General features: G+C 46.5%; 1 protein-coding gene across 4 annotated transcripts in view; it reads right to left on the bottom strand.

The window, feature by feature from the left end:
- The window catches only part of FKBP15 (FKBP prolyl isomerase family member 15), a 62,157-nt gene continuing 47,364 nt past the window's right edge, over positions 1 to 14,793 (bottom strand). Inside the window, exons 20-28 of one of the 4 annotated variants that reach the window (XM_069575398.1) lie at positions 12,543 to 12,714; positions 10,467 to 10,603; positions 8,667 to 8,822; positions 7,430 to 7,585; positions 6,350 to 6,472; positions 5,216 to 5,323; positions 4,282 to 4,925; positions 3,138 to 3,234; positions 1 to 642 (exon numbers count right to left, since the gene is read on the bottom strand). In XM_069575398.1, the coding sequence (XP_069431499.1) occupies positions 565 to 642; positions 3,138 to 3,234; positions 4,282 to 4,925; positions 5,216 to 5,323; positions 6,350 to 6,472; positions 7,430 to 7,585; positions 8,667 to 8,822; positions 10,467 to 10,603; positions 12,543 to 12,714 (1,671 nt within the window). In that variant the 3' untranslated portion in view covers positions 1 to 564. The remainder of the gene's footprint in view (positions 643 to 3,137; positions 3,235 to 4,281; positions 4,926 to 5,215; positions 5,324 to 6,349; positions 6,473 to 7,429; positions 7,586 to 8,666; positions 8,823 to 10,466; positions 10,604 to 12,542; positions 12,715 to 14,793) is intronic. The other 3 variants (XM_069575399.1, XM_069575400.1, XM_069575401.1) reach the window with 3 other exon arrangements.

Genomic DNA, 14,793 nt, shown 5'->3' with positions numbered 1-14,793 from the left:
TCAGGTTTCATTGCAGACATTTATTTCTGTTTTGTTAATTTCAAATATTCATTGACCTCTTATATCAGATTTAAGGCAGAGAAAAGATACACGTCCCAGGACTGCAGGCAAGGCTGGTAACTGGGCTTAGATGGGGTACTTTACCCTCTACCAGTTCTGCCAGGGAGACCTCACCACAGAAAGTATAGTATGTGATGCCTTGGGACACAGGGAGCACTGAGAGGCAGGTCAGTCTGGGAGTTCAGAGAACAGAAGGCGTGGGAGAGGGCAGGACTCACAGGGCCTTGCTGGAGGGGAGCCCCCCAGCCCTTTCTTCATGGAGTACTCTAAGGCAGGACCAGGGTGGGCTGCTGCCAACCCCAGGGTTCCGAAGACAGGGTCCCACGCTGCTTCACCTGGTCAGGCAGGGGCTCGGAGGTGGGTCAGCTCAGGCATCGGAACTACTGTCCTCAGCGTGCTCACCTTCACCTCACCCCGTGGCTCATCTAAAGCCAGCGCTGGCTGTGCAAAATTGTGCCTAGGGAAGGGTTGGTAGAGAAACCTTTGCACCGGTTTCCTGGGTCTTCATCCCAGCCAGTCAATGTCATCATCATCGTCATCATCTCCAAAAAGGGGTGTTGGGGGCGGGCGTCCCTTCATGCTCTGACAAGACAGGAAAGAGTAGTCAGTCCTCCCTTGTCCCTGCATCAGATGGACTTCCCGCCTGTGCAAGATGAAGCTACCAGCATCTTTCCCGGCTCCAGGTGGGAAAGGAGACTGCTGGTGAGGGTTTAACTGAAGGGACGAACCCTGAGGCCAACAAACCCCAGGCTTCCAGAAAAGCTGAGACAAGCAGTCAGAGAAGGGCGGCAATCTTTCAACACGGAGACAAGAAGACCAACTTTGTTTGGCTCGTTTCGTCATTTATTTGAGAAACACATGTATTGATTGGACAGGTTTTCTCGCATGTGGTAACTTACACATTTCGTGTGGGAAAAGGAAGGGGGAGCAGGATAAGGAAACAGAGAAGCAGAACCGCCCTCAGGGCAGAGGACACAGGAAGAAGGAAGCTGGGAAGAGTACAGTCACATCTGAAAAAACGCCTTTGTGGCCTGCAGTAGCCTGCCTGGCTCTGGACGTGGGCCCACCATTCGAGAGAGAGTAGAATTTAAAGTCTTGGCCACCCTACCAAGTAGAGAATCCCAAGATGAAGAAAACCCAAGAACATAGGTTCATATCCCTGGTCTCACTGGCCCTCCGTCCCTCCCATCAGGCAGGAGAATAAGGGGGATTAACGAGCCAGAAGAAATTCTACCCCCTTTTCGTGACTTGAGCCTCTGGCCTTTTCCCTCTAGACTGGCAGGGAAAATCCTATGGGTTGCTGGGACTGACGCTGAAGATAGGTACTCCTGAGTGTTCTCTACTAAGTAAGGTACCTTCTGCTCTGGTGAACTACTCTGGCCCAGGATCGGACTTCCCAGGGCCAGCCAAAGGAAGGCGGTGTGATATGATTGGAAGTCCCTGGGCTAATGCCATCTCCACCCCCAACCAACAGACCTCGAACCTCTCCCTGGGCATCCGTGAAGTGATCTCTAAACTCTGACGGTATGGGACCTTAAAATGTGGCTCACTGCCTCTGTTTTGTTCCAGCTGAGGTTCTGGTGTGCATCTGCCAGCTATGTGACCCTGGACCACCTATTTAATGTTCCAGAGCCGTGGCCTTCTTTCTACAAAATGGAATAAAAGTGCCTACACTTCACTGAACTGGCAGAAGATTAAATGTCTATAGTTTTCAGAGTACCCAAAAAATAGACATTAACTTGATGATATTAGTATTAACACCAATAATGTTCTGCTAAAGTAAAAAAACTCCATCCATATATAGGACAGTCACTTGAGATATTCAATTGGCTTTTTGTTCATATTCAGAACTCTCAAATGAAAATGTAATTCTTGGGAAGAAAGGCCAGTGGGAGGAACCAGTGCGCTTTCCCGGGAAACACAAGCAAGAGAGAAAGAGTTTTTGTACATAGGAGCCGGATCCCAGCTCTGCCACAGCTGTTTTCCCAAGGTCTTGGCAAAAAGCAGAATCCATTTTGGTGGATACAAAAGGGGAGAAAATCTGCCCACATTCACCTCATATTTCTGTTCCTGGGATGGACAGCCTGACTCTGATCTGTGTTCGCCACCCACATTTTACCCTAGTGAAATTATCACAACAGTCAAACGTCCTAGAGAGCCAAGAATGCTTGTAACTTAGCACAACGGGGACCACGAATGCAAGAAACGGGGTTCTGATCCAGGCTTAGTCAGCAGATCACCTTTCTGGCCTAACTTTGGAGTTCTGTAAAGTGAGGCTACCCTATCAGTTGTTGCTGCTGTTGGTTTACTTACTAAGTTGTGTCTGACTCTTTGGGGCCCCATTGACTGTGGCCTGCCGGGGATTTCCCAGGCAAAATTACTGGAGTGGGTTGCCATTTACTACTCCAGAGGAATCTTCCCAACCCCCGGATCGAACCTGTGTACCCTGTGTCTCCTGGACTGGCAGGTGGATTCTTTGTCACTGAGCCACCAGGGAAGCCCTACACTCTCAGCACTTAACCCATTCTCTGCCCAGGGATATTGTGATAACAAAACAAGGCAGCAGGTGGAGAGCAGGCTGATGAAGCAGAAAATGCTTAGAAACAGGTGGTCTGAGTAGGAGTCTGGGGTTTGAGTCCTAGCTGTACCATTAACTCACTCGGTGGCTTTAGGTAAATCATCCTTCTGAACCTCAGTCTGTCTATGAATACAGACGACAGACAAGAAGACCTTCAAAGTCCTTTCCAGTTCTAAAATAAAACACCTTAGCCGCATTGAGGTCTGGAAACCTGAGGCTTTAGCATTCTAATACGGGACTAAGCAGCCCAACTTTCTTCAAGTAGAAATTACTGCTGCATGAATGGAGACCATGGTCCTTTTTCAAGAATAGAGTGGTATGTGCCCATCCCCACCAGGCTTACAGAGCCGCTCCCTCCCAGCCCCAAGCCTGCTCGCACAGGGCCCTGAACACAGAGCCCGGGGGTGGGCCACCAGCAGACCCCCTTCCTCTTCTCACAGCCAGCGGGGAGGGGCCCCCAGGCGGCGTGGGGACTTGGCAGGGCCTGGGAGTTCCTTACCACTTCGTCTTCATCCTCCTCCTCAGCCTGTGCTTTGGGCTTTGGAACTTTCAGAGCTGCCCCTTTAAACAGTTCATCCTCTTCATCCTCAGAGAGGCTGAAAGCAAAATCAGGAAAATCAAGTCATAGGAAAATGTTCCTGCCCCAGGCCACAGTGCCCACAGGGCACTGGGCTAAATATCCAACAGCTGCGGTGACTGCCCAGGAATCCCCCGCTTCTCCACACTCACCCCCAGCACTCTTGACTCCCTCCATAACCCACAGCCAGAGCAATCTTTTAAAGCCAGTAAATCAGTCACATCACTCCTGTGCTTAAATCCCCTTAAAAGCTGCTCACTGCACTTAAAGTCCAAACTTCTAACAGTGACAACAAAATCTCACATCCCTTGGCTCCTACTGAGTTCTCCAACCTCGGCATACACCACTGTTCTCCCACCCACTGTGCCTTCTTCCTGGACTGCGTCGCGCCCCTCCTACCGCAGGGCCTTGCGTGTGCTGGCCTTGCTTTCTGCAAACGCTCCTGCCCACTCTTGGCAGAGAAGGCTCCTATCCATCCTTCAGGTCTCAGTTTACATGTCACCTTCTCGGAATCCTTCCCTAGTCACCCGACTGAAAGTAGAATAAGTCCCCCTTTATTCTCTATTATAACCCTGATTCTTTTTTTTTTTTAGAAAGCATTTATCATGCATTTATAACATACAGTTGACTCCTGAAGAATACAGGTTTGACCCATGCAGGCCCAGTGATATGTAGACTTTTCTCAATAAACACAATTTGCACTTGGGTGAGTATGGGGGTGTTCAGTCGCTAAGTCGTGTCTGACTTCTTGAGTCTGGAGATGAGCCAATTGTAAAGTTACACACACAGGGTCAGCACCCTTAACTCCTGTGTTGTTCAAGGTCAACTGTATAAGCATTTGTTTGTCTTCCCTAATAGACTGTAAGCTCTTCAAGTCAAAAACCAACTCCACCTTACCTCCCACACTCCCACAGAGCCTACTGCACGGCTGGCACCGAGTAAATACGTGAATGAATGAGTGATTCAGCCAGCCAGCCAGTCTCTGAGGATGAATCACTCATCCTGGAAAAACTGGAGACAACCTCCACAGGCAGCCGCCTGCTCCTGAAGCTGCTCAGGGACACACCTGGGATGCTGAGAACAGTGTTCAGATGCAGGTGCTGCTCCTGAGGCTGCCGGGGTTGCCTCTGGGCTGCACGGTTCCTGGGAGGGAGCAGCCGAGCTTGTGGCATCCCTGTCTTCCTGGAGCTCTGGAGGCTGAGGCTCTCCTCCTGGACGTTCAGGTCCCACAGCCAGTGGGTCCACCTTCTCGGGGTCTGAGGTCGGGGACAGTCTCATGGAGCTTTCTTCCTCCCTGACACGGGCATCTCCCAATGCTTCCTCGCCCTCAGAGTCCACAGCTACGGGGCCTGGAGGCCTGGGGGGAACTGAAGTTGGGGGTCCCAGAGCTCTTCGTGAGGGGAGGCAAGCCAGTTCGGGAGGGGCCGAATGTTCTTTTATCTCTAAGCTCGCCTCTGTTTCTGAGGGCTCCCCTTCCCTTCTCTGTGCGTCATCCTGGGGGGTGGGACAGCCCTGAGGAGACGGCGGGGCATCTTCCTGGACCACCCGCTCTGACAGCACTGCAGGGGGCTCCCGCCTCTCCCCGTCCAGGGGTGCCTGAGACTGTCCTGAAGGGCTCCGAGGTTGCGCCTCGACCTCTTCCTCTTCCTCTTCATTGCTGCTCTCTCCTTTCTCTTGCTCGTGTTGGTTTAACAGCTGAAGGGTCACCATCTGTTCAAAAGCCAAGAAGGAGGAGAGGATCACTGACCAGAAACGGAGGCACTCCCAGTTCTTCAGTCTCTATTAACACAATTGGTCGTTGAATTCAAGTAACTCTGCTGTTCTGTTATTTTTCAGTACAAATGCCTTTGTTTCTTCCTCTCAAAAGAGGCTGCCCATATCTGTACAGACATCCTAGTTACTGGTCAACAATCTTGAATAATTTTTCACTCAGGATCCTTTGGACGGCACTTAAGCAATGAGATACCCATCTCAATAACACAAATGACAGCTGGCTGTACCTTGATGGTGTTCATGATGGTCCCCAGAATAGCCCTGCCTTTGTAAGACTCCTCCAGCTCAAACTCTCCCCGCAAGGAGTGAAACACCTGGTTCATAATCTTCTTGACCTGCACGACCACGTGAGGAGAGAGAAACAAGATCAAAATGTATGCTGCCAAAGTCAAGCGACTAAGGGATGCACGTAAATTCCAGAGAGGGGCTTCTCTCCGGCGGTTCAGTAGCTAAGACTGGGCTCCCAACACAGAGGGCTCAGGTTCCCTTCCCAGTCAGGGAATGAGATACCACATGCCACAAAAAAGACTCAGCACGGCCAAATAAATTGGATGTTAAATAAATAGATTCCAGAGAGAGGTCTGGAAGGCTTAAATGAAGCCCTCTTAGGACTCTGCAGTGGGACATAGCTGGTCAGGAACTGAGACACCGAAGGCTGACACTGTGGAGGGGACAATGTTGAATAATCAGCAGCACTTGGCAGAAGGGCTATAGCGAGGACGGGTAAGCTGTGGCTTGTGTGCTTAAGACTCTCAAAGACGGCTCACCGACGCCACCCTCCCACTGAGGCCACCCCTGGAGCTGCCACAGGCTACGAGGATTAGTGGCCAGAAGACGCTGGCACGCTCCCCACTCCTCTCCTGTGACTTAGAAACATTTCCCTTAACTGTCAAGACCTCAGCATGGGGCTCTTTGGGTTTGCCACCAAAGAGACAGGTTCCAATGGGTTAACTCTGATTTAAGTCAGATGGTCGGAGAAGGTGACGGCACCCCACTCCAGTACTCTCGCCTGGAAAATCCCATGGATGGAGGAGCACGGTAGGCTGTGGTCCATGGGGTCACTAAGAGTCGGACACGACCAATTCACTTTCATGCACTGGAGAAGGAAATGGCAACCCACTCCAGTGTTCTTGCCTGGAGAATCCCAGGGATGGCGGAGCCTGGTGGGCTGCCGTCTGTGGGGTCGCACAGAGTCAGACACGACTGCAGCGACTTAGCAGCAGCAGCAAGTCAGATGGTGGTGGATCGGAAAACAAGCTAACGACACAACACACTGATGACAAAAATCCTTTCTGAAGGCCTGCTATGCATACGCGACCGCCCTATAGGACGCAGTTCACTTCTCTGAAACGCTAGCTCACCTTTTCTGAGGGGTCAGCAGCAGTGGCTTCGACCCCAGATATCTGGGCCTTGCTCTCTAGGTCTTTGATGTGCTGTGCATTTTGCTCTCTCAGGGATGCGACTTGGGCCTGGAGGGCTGAACACTGCAAAAACGAACAGGCTGTGGCTGTGGCCTGGGAACCTGGACTTCCAGGTGAAGGTCAGGAAGCCCAGGAGGAGGAGAAGCATCCAAAGCTTTAAGTGTCAACCTCACGTCGGCCTGCTGACATCCACACCCCTCCACCCACACCCCAGGCCTGCTGACCCAGAGCACTCCACTTCCTCATCGCTCAGTCCCAACTCACCGCTCCATCTCCTCTTTCCCAACAAGGTCACTTGCCTTGTTCCTAATTAGGTCAAGAATATGATGAAAAACGGGAGGAAGGGTCTGATGACCCTAGTCACACAGACATATGAACGGTCGCCACCAAGACTGCCTTCCTCATCTCTGAGTGGAAGATTTTCAACTGGATACTTTAACTGACCTCCAGATATAAGGACTTCCATATGTGGTGCTGAGCCATCCCTCCTTCTCTCTCTCGTTTTATGCCAGATGATCCCACCACACCTGTGCTCCAGCCCATCTCAGGGCCTTTGTCCAGCACACCTGTGGCCTTCCCCACCTCATCAAAGCTCCTTGTCCCTCTTGCCTCTGCTCCCCTGGGCATTTCCTCTTCTGGGCCTCACAGCATTTAATGCTTCTCTTTGTTTCTCGGTTCTCCCTTTCTTGATTGTGAGACTCCTGAGGAGTGTTCTTTGTAAGCCTTTTCCCTAACAGAGTGCCTGGAACACAACTGGTACTCAATAAGTATTTGCTTAATAAATGAAGGATCAAATTATAATGGAAAACATAGTCCAGAACATGAATGCTGCTTTTTCTTTTTCTAGGTCACTGACCTGTCATCCCAAATGAGTACGTGAAATATGACTGATCAACCAAAGAGCTGAACCAGTATGATTCTGTTTTCAAAAGTGATTAACATCTTTCAGGTACAAAAGGAGCTACAAGACTTGAACAACCTGTTTGCCCAGGCTGCTTAAATCCAAGGGAAAACACTCACCTTCTCCTCCAGCTGGAGCAGCTGCTGCTGACTGGTGTCTCTCTGTGTACACACCTCCTGGTACTGCTGCAGGTGTTCATTCTTGGCAGACGCCAACAGCTGCTCACACTTGGCTTCCCACTGGGTCTGCAACTCAGCCTGTACTAGAGACAGCTGCTAAGAGAAAGTAATCACTGTATCCTGGGGGGTCTAACTACATCTTGGGAAACCCCATCTTTAACAAGGCAAAAAAGTTAAGAGCCCAGATTTAGCAGAGAAACAACCATCTGGAAGACTTTGGTTGTCAGGACTCCAAAAGGTACTACAACCAGATCAAGGGAGACTGTCTACCTACAGGTCCCCAAGGCCATAATATGATCACACTTTTCAGGAGCTGGACCCTTAGACCTTTTTAAACAGAAGAAATTTATTTCCCTCCAAAATTCCACAGATGATCAAATGGAGGACACCAATTCACTCTAACTAAAGAATATACAACATATAAACACGAATGCAGAAAATTACAAAAAGAAAAGTGGAAAGTGGAAAGTGGAGTCGCTCAGTCGTGTCCGACTCTTTGCGACCCATGGACTGTAGCCCACCAAGCTCCTCTGTCCATGGGATTCTCCAGGCAAGAATACTGGAGTGGGTTGCCATTTCCTTCTCCAGGGGATCTTCCCGACCCAGAGATCGAACCCAGGTCTCCCACATTGTAGGCAGACGCTTTAACCTCTGCACCACCAGGGAAAGGCTGCTGTCAAATGACTAGAGATTAGCTGTGTCCTGCCATTGCCCTGGAGAAGGCCATGGCACCCCACTCCAGTCCTCTTGCCTGGAAAATCCCATGGACGGAGGAGCCTGGTGGGCTGCAGTCCATGGGGTCACACAGAGTTGGACACGACTGAAGCGACTTAGCAGCAGCAGCAGCCACTGCCCTTGATTTCCCTGCCTCATTACCTAAATAAGTCCCTTCTTTTCTCGGACGATGCCTGGAGGATGGTGTCTGGTGGGTGAGGACTTTGGCCTTGTCATGTTTGGAAAACTTTTTGCCTTCATGTTTTACTTATAATAAGATTTCCACTAAGCTTTAAAACAGACAGAAGATTCTCCATTTGATTCCTGGCTCTTCTTCCACCTTTGTCCAAAGTTAGAGAGCATCAACTATGAGAAATGTCATCTGAAAGGATCAAGAAACTAGAAGCTTTTCTGAGTCCTTCGTGCCTCCCTTTTTTTCTGAAGTGCTTCAGTTTCCCATTACCTGCTCTGCAGCTGCTTGGTCGGTGGACACCCGAGCCTTCTTCAAGAGCTGTCGAAGTTTGTCCAATTCTTCCTGGTGTGATTTGCGAATTTCGTCTATCTCCTCCTCAGCCTGGCAGCGCTCTTGAGCTGACTTCTTTTTCCTTTCTGAGAGGTTCTTAGGAAGAAGAGAACCGTCATCAGTTCTAGTTGTTTGAGGAAAATAAATGGAGATGGTGATGGTGGTGGCAGTTACTAACATCACTGGGTCCTTACTTCGTTAATGGTAACAATTCATTTTTTCATTTAGTTTCCCCAATATATTTAACATTCTCGACTACTGGCAGGAAAAAAAAACCAAAACTGCAACAAGAAGAAGGTAAACTAGAAGAGCTTTATCTACCACTGTATTAAGAGATGAGGAACATCTTAACAGTGGTAGGTGTACAGAGAAATAAGATACTTTCATAATCTGCTGGTAAGAAAGTCACAGTTCTGTGACAGGACCTTCAAAATACATACACACCCAGAAACTGCACAAATTAGACTTTATTTTAAGGAAGCAGTAGATCATAAAGATTATGTGTTACAAGGATGGTCACCGTAGGAGTATCGAGAACAATGGAAAATGGAAACAGCCCTCACAATCAGAAAGAACTTTTTTTAAAAAACCTGATAAAATTATGGAAGAAACAAAGTGCAGACCAAGACTGATCCTCTAAAAGGGCACTAGGCAAAAGGGCTTTACTAGAGAGTTTTATTAAAAGCACAGAAACAGGACACTCTTTTCAAATCTAAACTGTACCAAAATATAGAAAAAGATAGAAATGTTCCCAATTTGTTCAATGGGGCTAGTATTATCCTAGTGTTAAAATTTATAAAAGAACAAAAGATACCATTAAATAAGGTTAAAAAACATCAAACTAGAAAAATATTTGTAACATCTATGACTGACAAAGGATTAGCACTTTAATAGTGTTTATCACAGAGGGAATACAAATAGGTGTTAAATATATGAAAGCTTTACTACTAACAAAAATACTCCTAAAGACAAGCTAAGCATATTTCACCTATCATGAAAGACTGTAAAAATTTACACAGGCAGAGTTAGAAGAATAATGGAGAAATAGGCTTACTTACACAGTGCTGGAAATGTAAGCTAACATACTTTTCAGGATAATCTGGCGATTTTTATTTTAAAAATTTAACTGTTGAGAATTTTCTCTGATGCAGCAATTCAAATTCAAGCAATCCATTTTATGGAAATGCTCAAATGAATTTGCAAAAAAAGTTATACAGTACAAAGATATCCATGAAAGCAATGTTTGAAACAGTGAAAAGTCAGAAACAGAAATATCCATCAACAGGTGAATAGTTAAATATAATTACGGTATAGCCTTGCAGCAGCCTACTATGTAGTAGTTACAAAGAATGAGAAAGCACTCATTCTTATTAGTATAATGGCCACAATACAATCTTTAAGGTATTAAACATGATCACATTATTATTAAAAATGTTATCAGTGTACACATGTATATACATATCCTTTATACATACACATATGCATGCTACGTGCATGTATATATTATACACACAGAGAACAATCTGGAAGAATAATCATACATTTTTTTATAGTTCTTGCCTCTAGTGTAGAGAAGAGGAAAACATAAATTTCATTTTTTATTTTATATTTTTCTGTATTATTTGTATGTTACAGTGAGCACACGCTACAGTACTTTTTAAAAGGAAAATAATAATGTTTGTGAAACAGCCCACTCTGGCCACCTGGGTACAAAAGAGAAACTTCAGATGGAGAGCATACCTTTTCCAGAGACTCCTTCTCGGTTCGCAGGTCAGTCAGCTCCTCCTCCAGGGAGGCCACCCTAAGTTCCAGCTGTCTCCGGCTTTGCTTTTCACTCTTGAATTTGGACTGCACTTGCTGGGAGGTTTCTTGGAGCTCTGAGATATGACAGCACAAAGGCTTGGCTGTAGAACCAGAGCTGCCGTGGGCCGTATGGCATTCTGACAGCTCCTTCAAAACTGCGTTCTCTCATCTTCCAGCCCTCCCACACGAGCCTCTTCCACTCACTTCTTCCAACATCACCTCATTGACCAGCAACAGGCTTATCAAGCCATGAACTGACTCACTGACTTCCACACCCATCCATATTTATCTCTGTACCTACAGGTCACCTCCGACACACACAAAATGGAAGAGAAGTGTACCAAGCAGTCAGAGACCACCCCCGGCATGTATCAGTCCTTCAATTCCATGTCAGTCATCATCTCAACACACTGGACTCAACACATTGACATCTTTGTTTAGTAGTGGTCCAGGCCCTTTCTCAGTGCCTGGTAAGATATTCTCAACTTTCGTGGTAGCTGGGACATTCTATCAATAGTCTGTTTTCTAAACATTCCTTCTCAAATAAAGCTATTTGGAATATTTCTTTAAAATGTAATCTATCAAACAACAAGGTCCTACTGTATGGCACAGAGGGATACCTGTGCCATAGGGGTAATATCCCTATGATAAACCATAATGGAAAAGATTAAAAAAAAAAAGAATATATATATATATGTATAACTGAATCACTCTGCTGTATAGTAGTAATTAACACAATACTGTAAATCATTGTAGATCAACTATACTTCAATAAGAAAATAGTAACAATTTTTAAAATGTAATGCATCAAAATTCATTTTCTTGGAAAACTTTTGAGACCTTTATGGTACCGTTAAGGTAACTGTCACAGGGCACCGTGAAAACAGGAAAGAAGGTATCAGTATGACATTCGAATCTAAGATTTTCCTTCACGTTTGCTCAAGTGATGCTCTAAGAAGGAAAGGACTTATCTTCAAGGTATCACTTCACCAACTGACATCAGTGTTTTTTAGCTCTCTTTTGGGGCAACTGAATTTTGTTTCTTCCTAAAACTGTTGCTGTTCTTGCCATACCCAGCCTACTGGTCCCATCTGTGCCTTCTACATGTATTTTTACACAAGGTGGTGGATGAATCAACATGCCAGTCTTCACAAATCTGCTATTCACCATGTCTCGAGCAGCACCTTTGTGCCAGGCGCTGAACTAGTACTAAGGGAAGGACTTCACAAGGATGAGCAAAGCATCATATTTGCCCTTCAGAGGCTTGCATTATAGAAGGGAAAACAGACACACAAGTAGTGCTGATCAAAGGCTAACTCTGAAAATGGTCATAATAATGCACTCAGAGATGCAAGATTTTAAAGGAGATCAAACATTCTAGGGGCAAAAAAAAAAGGGTGAAGTTTCTGAAAGAGGCAGTTTTTGGAGAGAACTGGAGGTAAATCTTGGTGATGGTGGGCACACCACAAGTCCGGAGAACAGTATTGATAAAAAGCAAGACAAATACAGGATGTGCTGAAGCAGCAGGCTGGCTAGTGTGCCCAGAGCTACAATGAATTAAGCAACATAACAGGAAATAAGCCAAGGTGGAGGGGCCTTGAGTGCCAGGCTGAAAGACTGCAATCCATCCTCTAGGAAAGAGGCAACCAATGCAGGAAGCACCTTCTTCTCAAGCCTCTACCGAGTCTCAAGTCAGAGGAACCCCTCAGCTAGATTAGTCACAAGTTAGATTCTCTTTTCAGGGCCTATGAGGCCAATCCTAAGTACCAAAGATACTGAACACTTGACCAAACAAAGCAGAACTGTGGCCACTTAGTGGCCACTAAATGGAAGGTCAGTTCTCTTGTCATTTATGTCAAACAATCATGTAGGTTTATACTGTTTCACCTTAATTTTTGGCTTCATCCTTCATAACCTTCATGAGCCTTCTGTCCAATGGACCGAGAGGAAGGAAATAGTGTAATTCCTTACGCTTACTTGGTCACAGTCCCAGCCCCCTCCACAAGGGCATACCCGAGAGCTCTGCCTGCAGCTGGGCGAGCTGACCCCTGAGGAGGTCTGTCTCCTTCACGCTCTCTGTGAGCTGGACCTGCAGCTCTGTTTCTTTCTTTTGGTGGGCCGTCATTTTCAGGTGCAGATGAGAGACCTGTGCGGTGGCAGCAGCTAGCTCCTCCGTCACCTTGGCCTGAAAAGCGACAAAGTACGACATCACTTTAAACATGCCGATGCCCGACCTCACATACGCTGTGCTGGCTGAACTGGTAGGAAGAGAGCTAAGGCCACCTTCAACCTGCATTGAACCAAAATCAGGCCCTCAAATGTGCAAGGTTTCTGACCCGGGAATTACCTTGTAAAAATAGTATTCTTGCCATTTTCTAGTTTTCCTATAAAGGACAATCTTTTTTAAAAAAAAGAAGAAGAAGAAAAGAGTATTTTAAATTTTAAATTGAATGCTTTCAATGGCAATGCACTTCTCAGTCTATAACTTCTCCTGAGCACTGCGGTACTAATGGTACTATAAAGATCAGTCATTTCAGAGTAACTGTGTTGGGGGTTTTTGGAAGAAGAGTGGTAATAAAAGAAAGGAACACTCCAACTTCTTTGGCTGCTCAATGCATTTTAAACAGTGCTCGTCCTGGCCAAACAGGAGCTAAATATTCTCAAGTTTAAGGGTGATGATGGAAACGAAAGGATGGTCAGTGAAAACGAATGGTAAACAAACGACAAATACCACATTCATTTCACCTGAGCTGACGAGCTCCTGTAAAAACAGGACAGGAAAGGCAGTGCGTGATGGCTCCGAAGGTCGTGACTTCCGGACAGCAGGGTGTATCTGGGCTTGGACCATCTTTCCATACTGTATCACTACCACCATTCCTCCTCCCTAGACCACTGTACTTCATATGCATTTTTACCGCTGTCTATTTTCTTGGTATCACTTGTCCCTTCTTAGGGCTGTCACTGTGCCCACCTCACTTTTAAACTTTATTCCAAAGCCTTAATCAGTTTTCTAGCTTACAGTTAAAATCCGATATTTTGGCTCTCTTAAAGGTAGAGGAAATAAAAAAAATTGTACACAAAATAACAAGAAATAGGTTATGAATGAGCATCTGAGTGTCCACGGGCAAAGGCTCTCTCTCTGGCCAAACTTCAAGTCAGGGCCTCAGAGTGCTCAGCCTTGGTCTCCCCACCCAGTCTTTGGCCTGACCAGCCCAGTTTTAGCAAGAATCCTGCTATGTAAGGTTAGAGAGAATCTCTACCCCTGATATCTGATCACAGCTCTTTATCCCAATCTTTACTATTTAAGTCCTTGGCCTGTTGTTAGCAAGAATCCCCCTTCCTATGATTCTCCTCTTAGTAATTTTCCATCCACTGACCCTCTCACTCTGCTCCTTGACTGTAAATTCCCTACTTGCTCTCTTGCCCTTCTTGTGTTTAGAGTTGAGCTCAATCTTTCGTACCTATTGCAACAGTCTTGATTTCTGGCTGCGCCTTGTGACTTGTGGGATTTCAGTTTCCCAACCAGAGACTGAACCCAGGCCACAGCAGTAAAAGCCCAGAATCCTAACCCCGAGGCCACCACAGAACTCTCATCTATACCAACAGTCTTGAACAAAAGTCTCCCTTACGGTTTTAGTAAGCATCAGAATAAATTTTTTAACAACATCCTTCAGAGTGAGCTCTAAGATACTTATTTTTGCTGTTCAGCAGCCTTACGTTTTCATCTGTTAAACACAGAGGACAAGGGCAGCTTGAATTTCCAGACAGAAGAGGGTTTTCATCTGCCACAAGTAGAATAGTTTTACTCACTGTCCTATCCCAAGTGGCCTGGTAGAAACTGAACTAACACAATGCTCAGAGAGCTCCGTATTCACTATAGCTCCAGAGTTCACTAATATCAGCGTGAAGACCATTCACATAGCACCTCGGAGCAGCTAAGACCATGGGAGGGGACAAATTCCAGAGGAGAGGCAGTGCTCACGCTCACCAAGAACAAGCAGAATCGAAGATCACTCAAAAGCTCTTACCAAAGGCCCTAACAGAGAAAGGCCTCTTACAAGCAAGAAAAGTAATACTCTCTCCCAAACACACACATAGCGAAAACCGTGAAGGGATGAATGATATGTACAAAAATTATCTTTGAGTGTGGGGCTTCCCAGATGGCTCAGTGGTAAAGAATCCACCTGCCAATGCAGGAGATGCAGGAGACGTGGGTTTGATCCCTGGGTCAGGAAGACCCCTTGGGAATAGGAGATGGCAACGG

Source organism: Ovis canadensis, chromosome 2 (genome assembly GCF_042477335.2).
Source record: "Ovis canadensis isolate MfBH-ARS-UI-01 breed Bighorn chromosome 2, ARS-UI_OviCan_v2, whole genome shotgun sequence".
NCBI classification, from domain to species: Eukaryota; Metazoa; Chordata; class Mammalia; order Artiodactyla; family Bovidae; genus Ovis; species Ovis canadensis.
The sequence above is the reverse complement of the archived record's forward strand: the minus strand, read 5'-3'. Positions and strand labels throughout refer to the sequence as shown.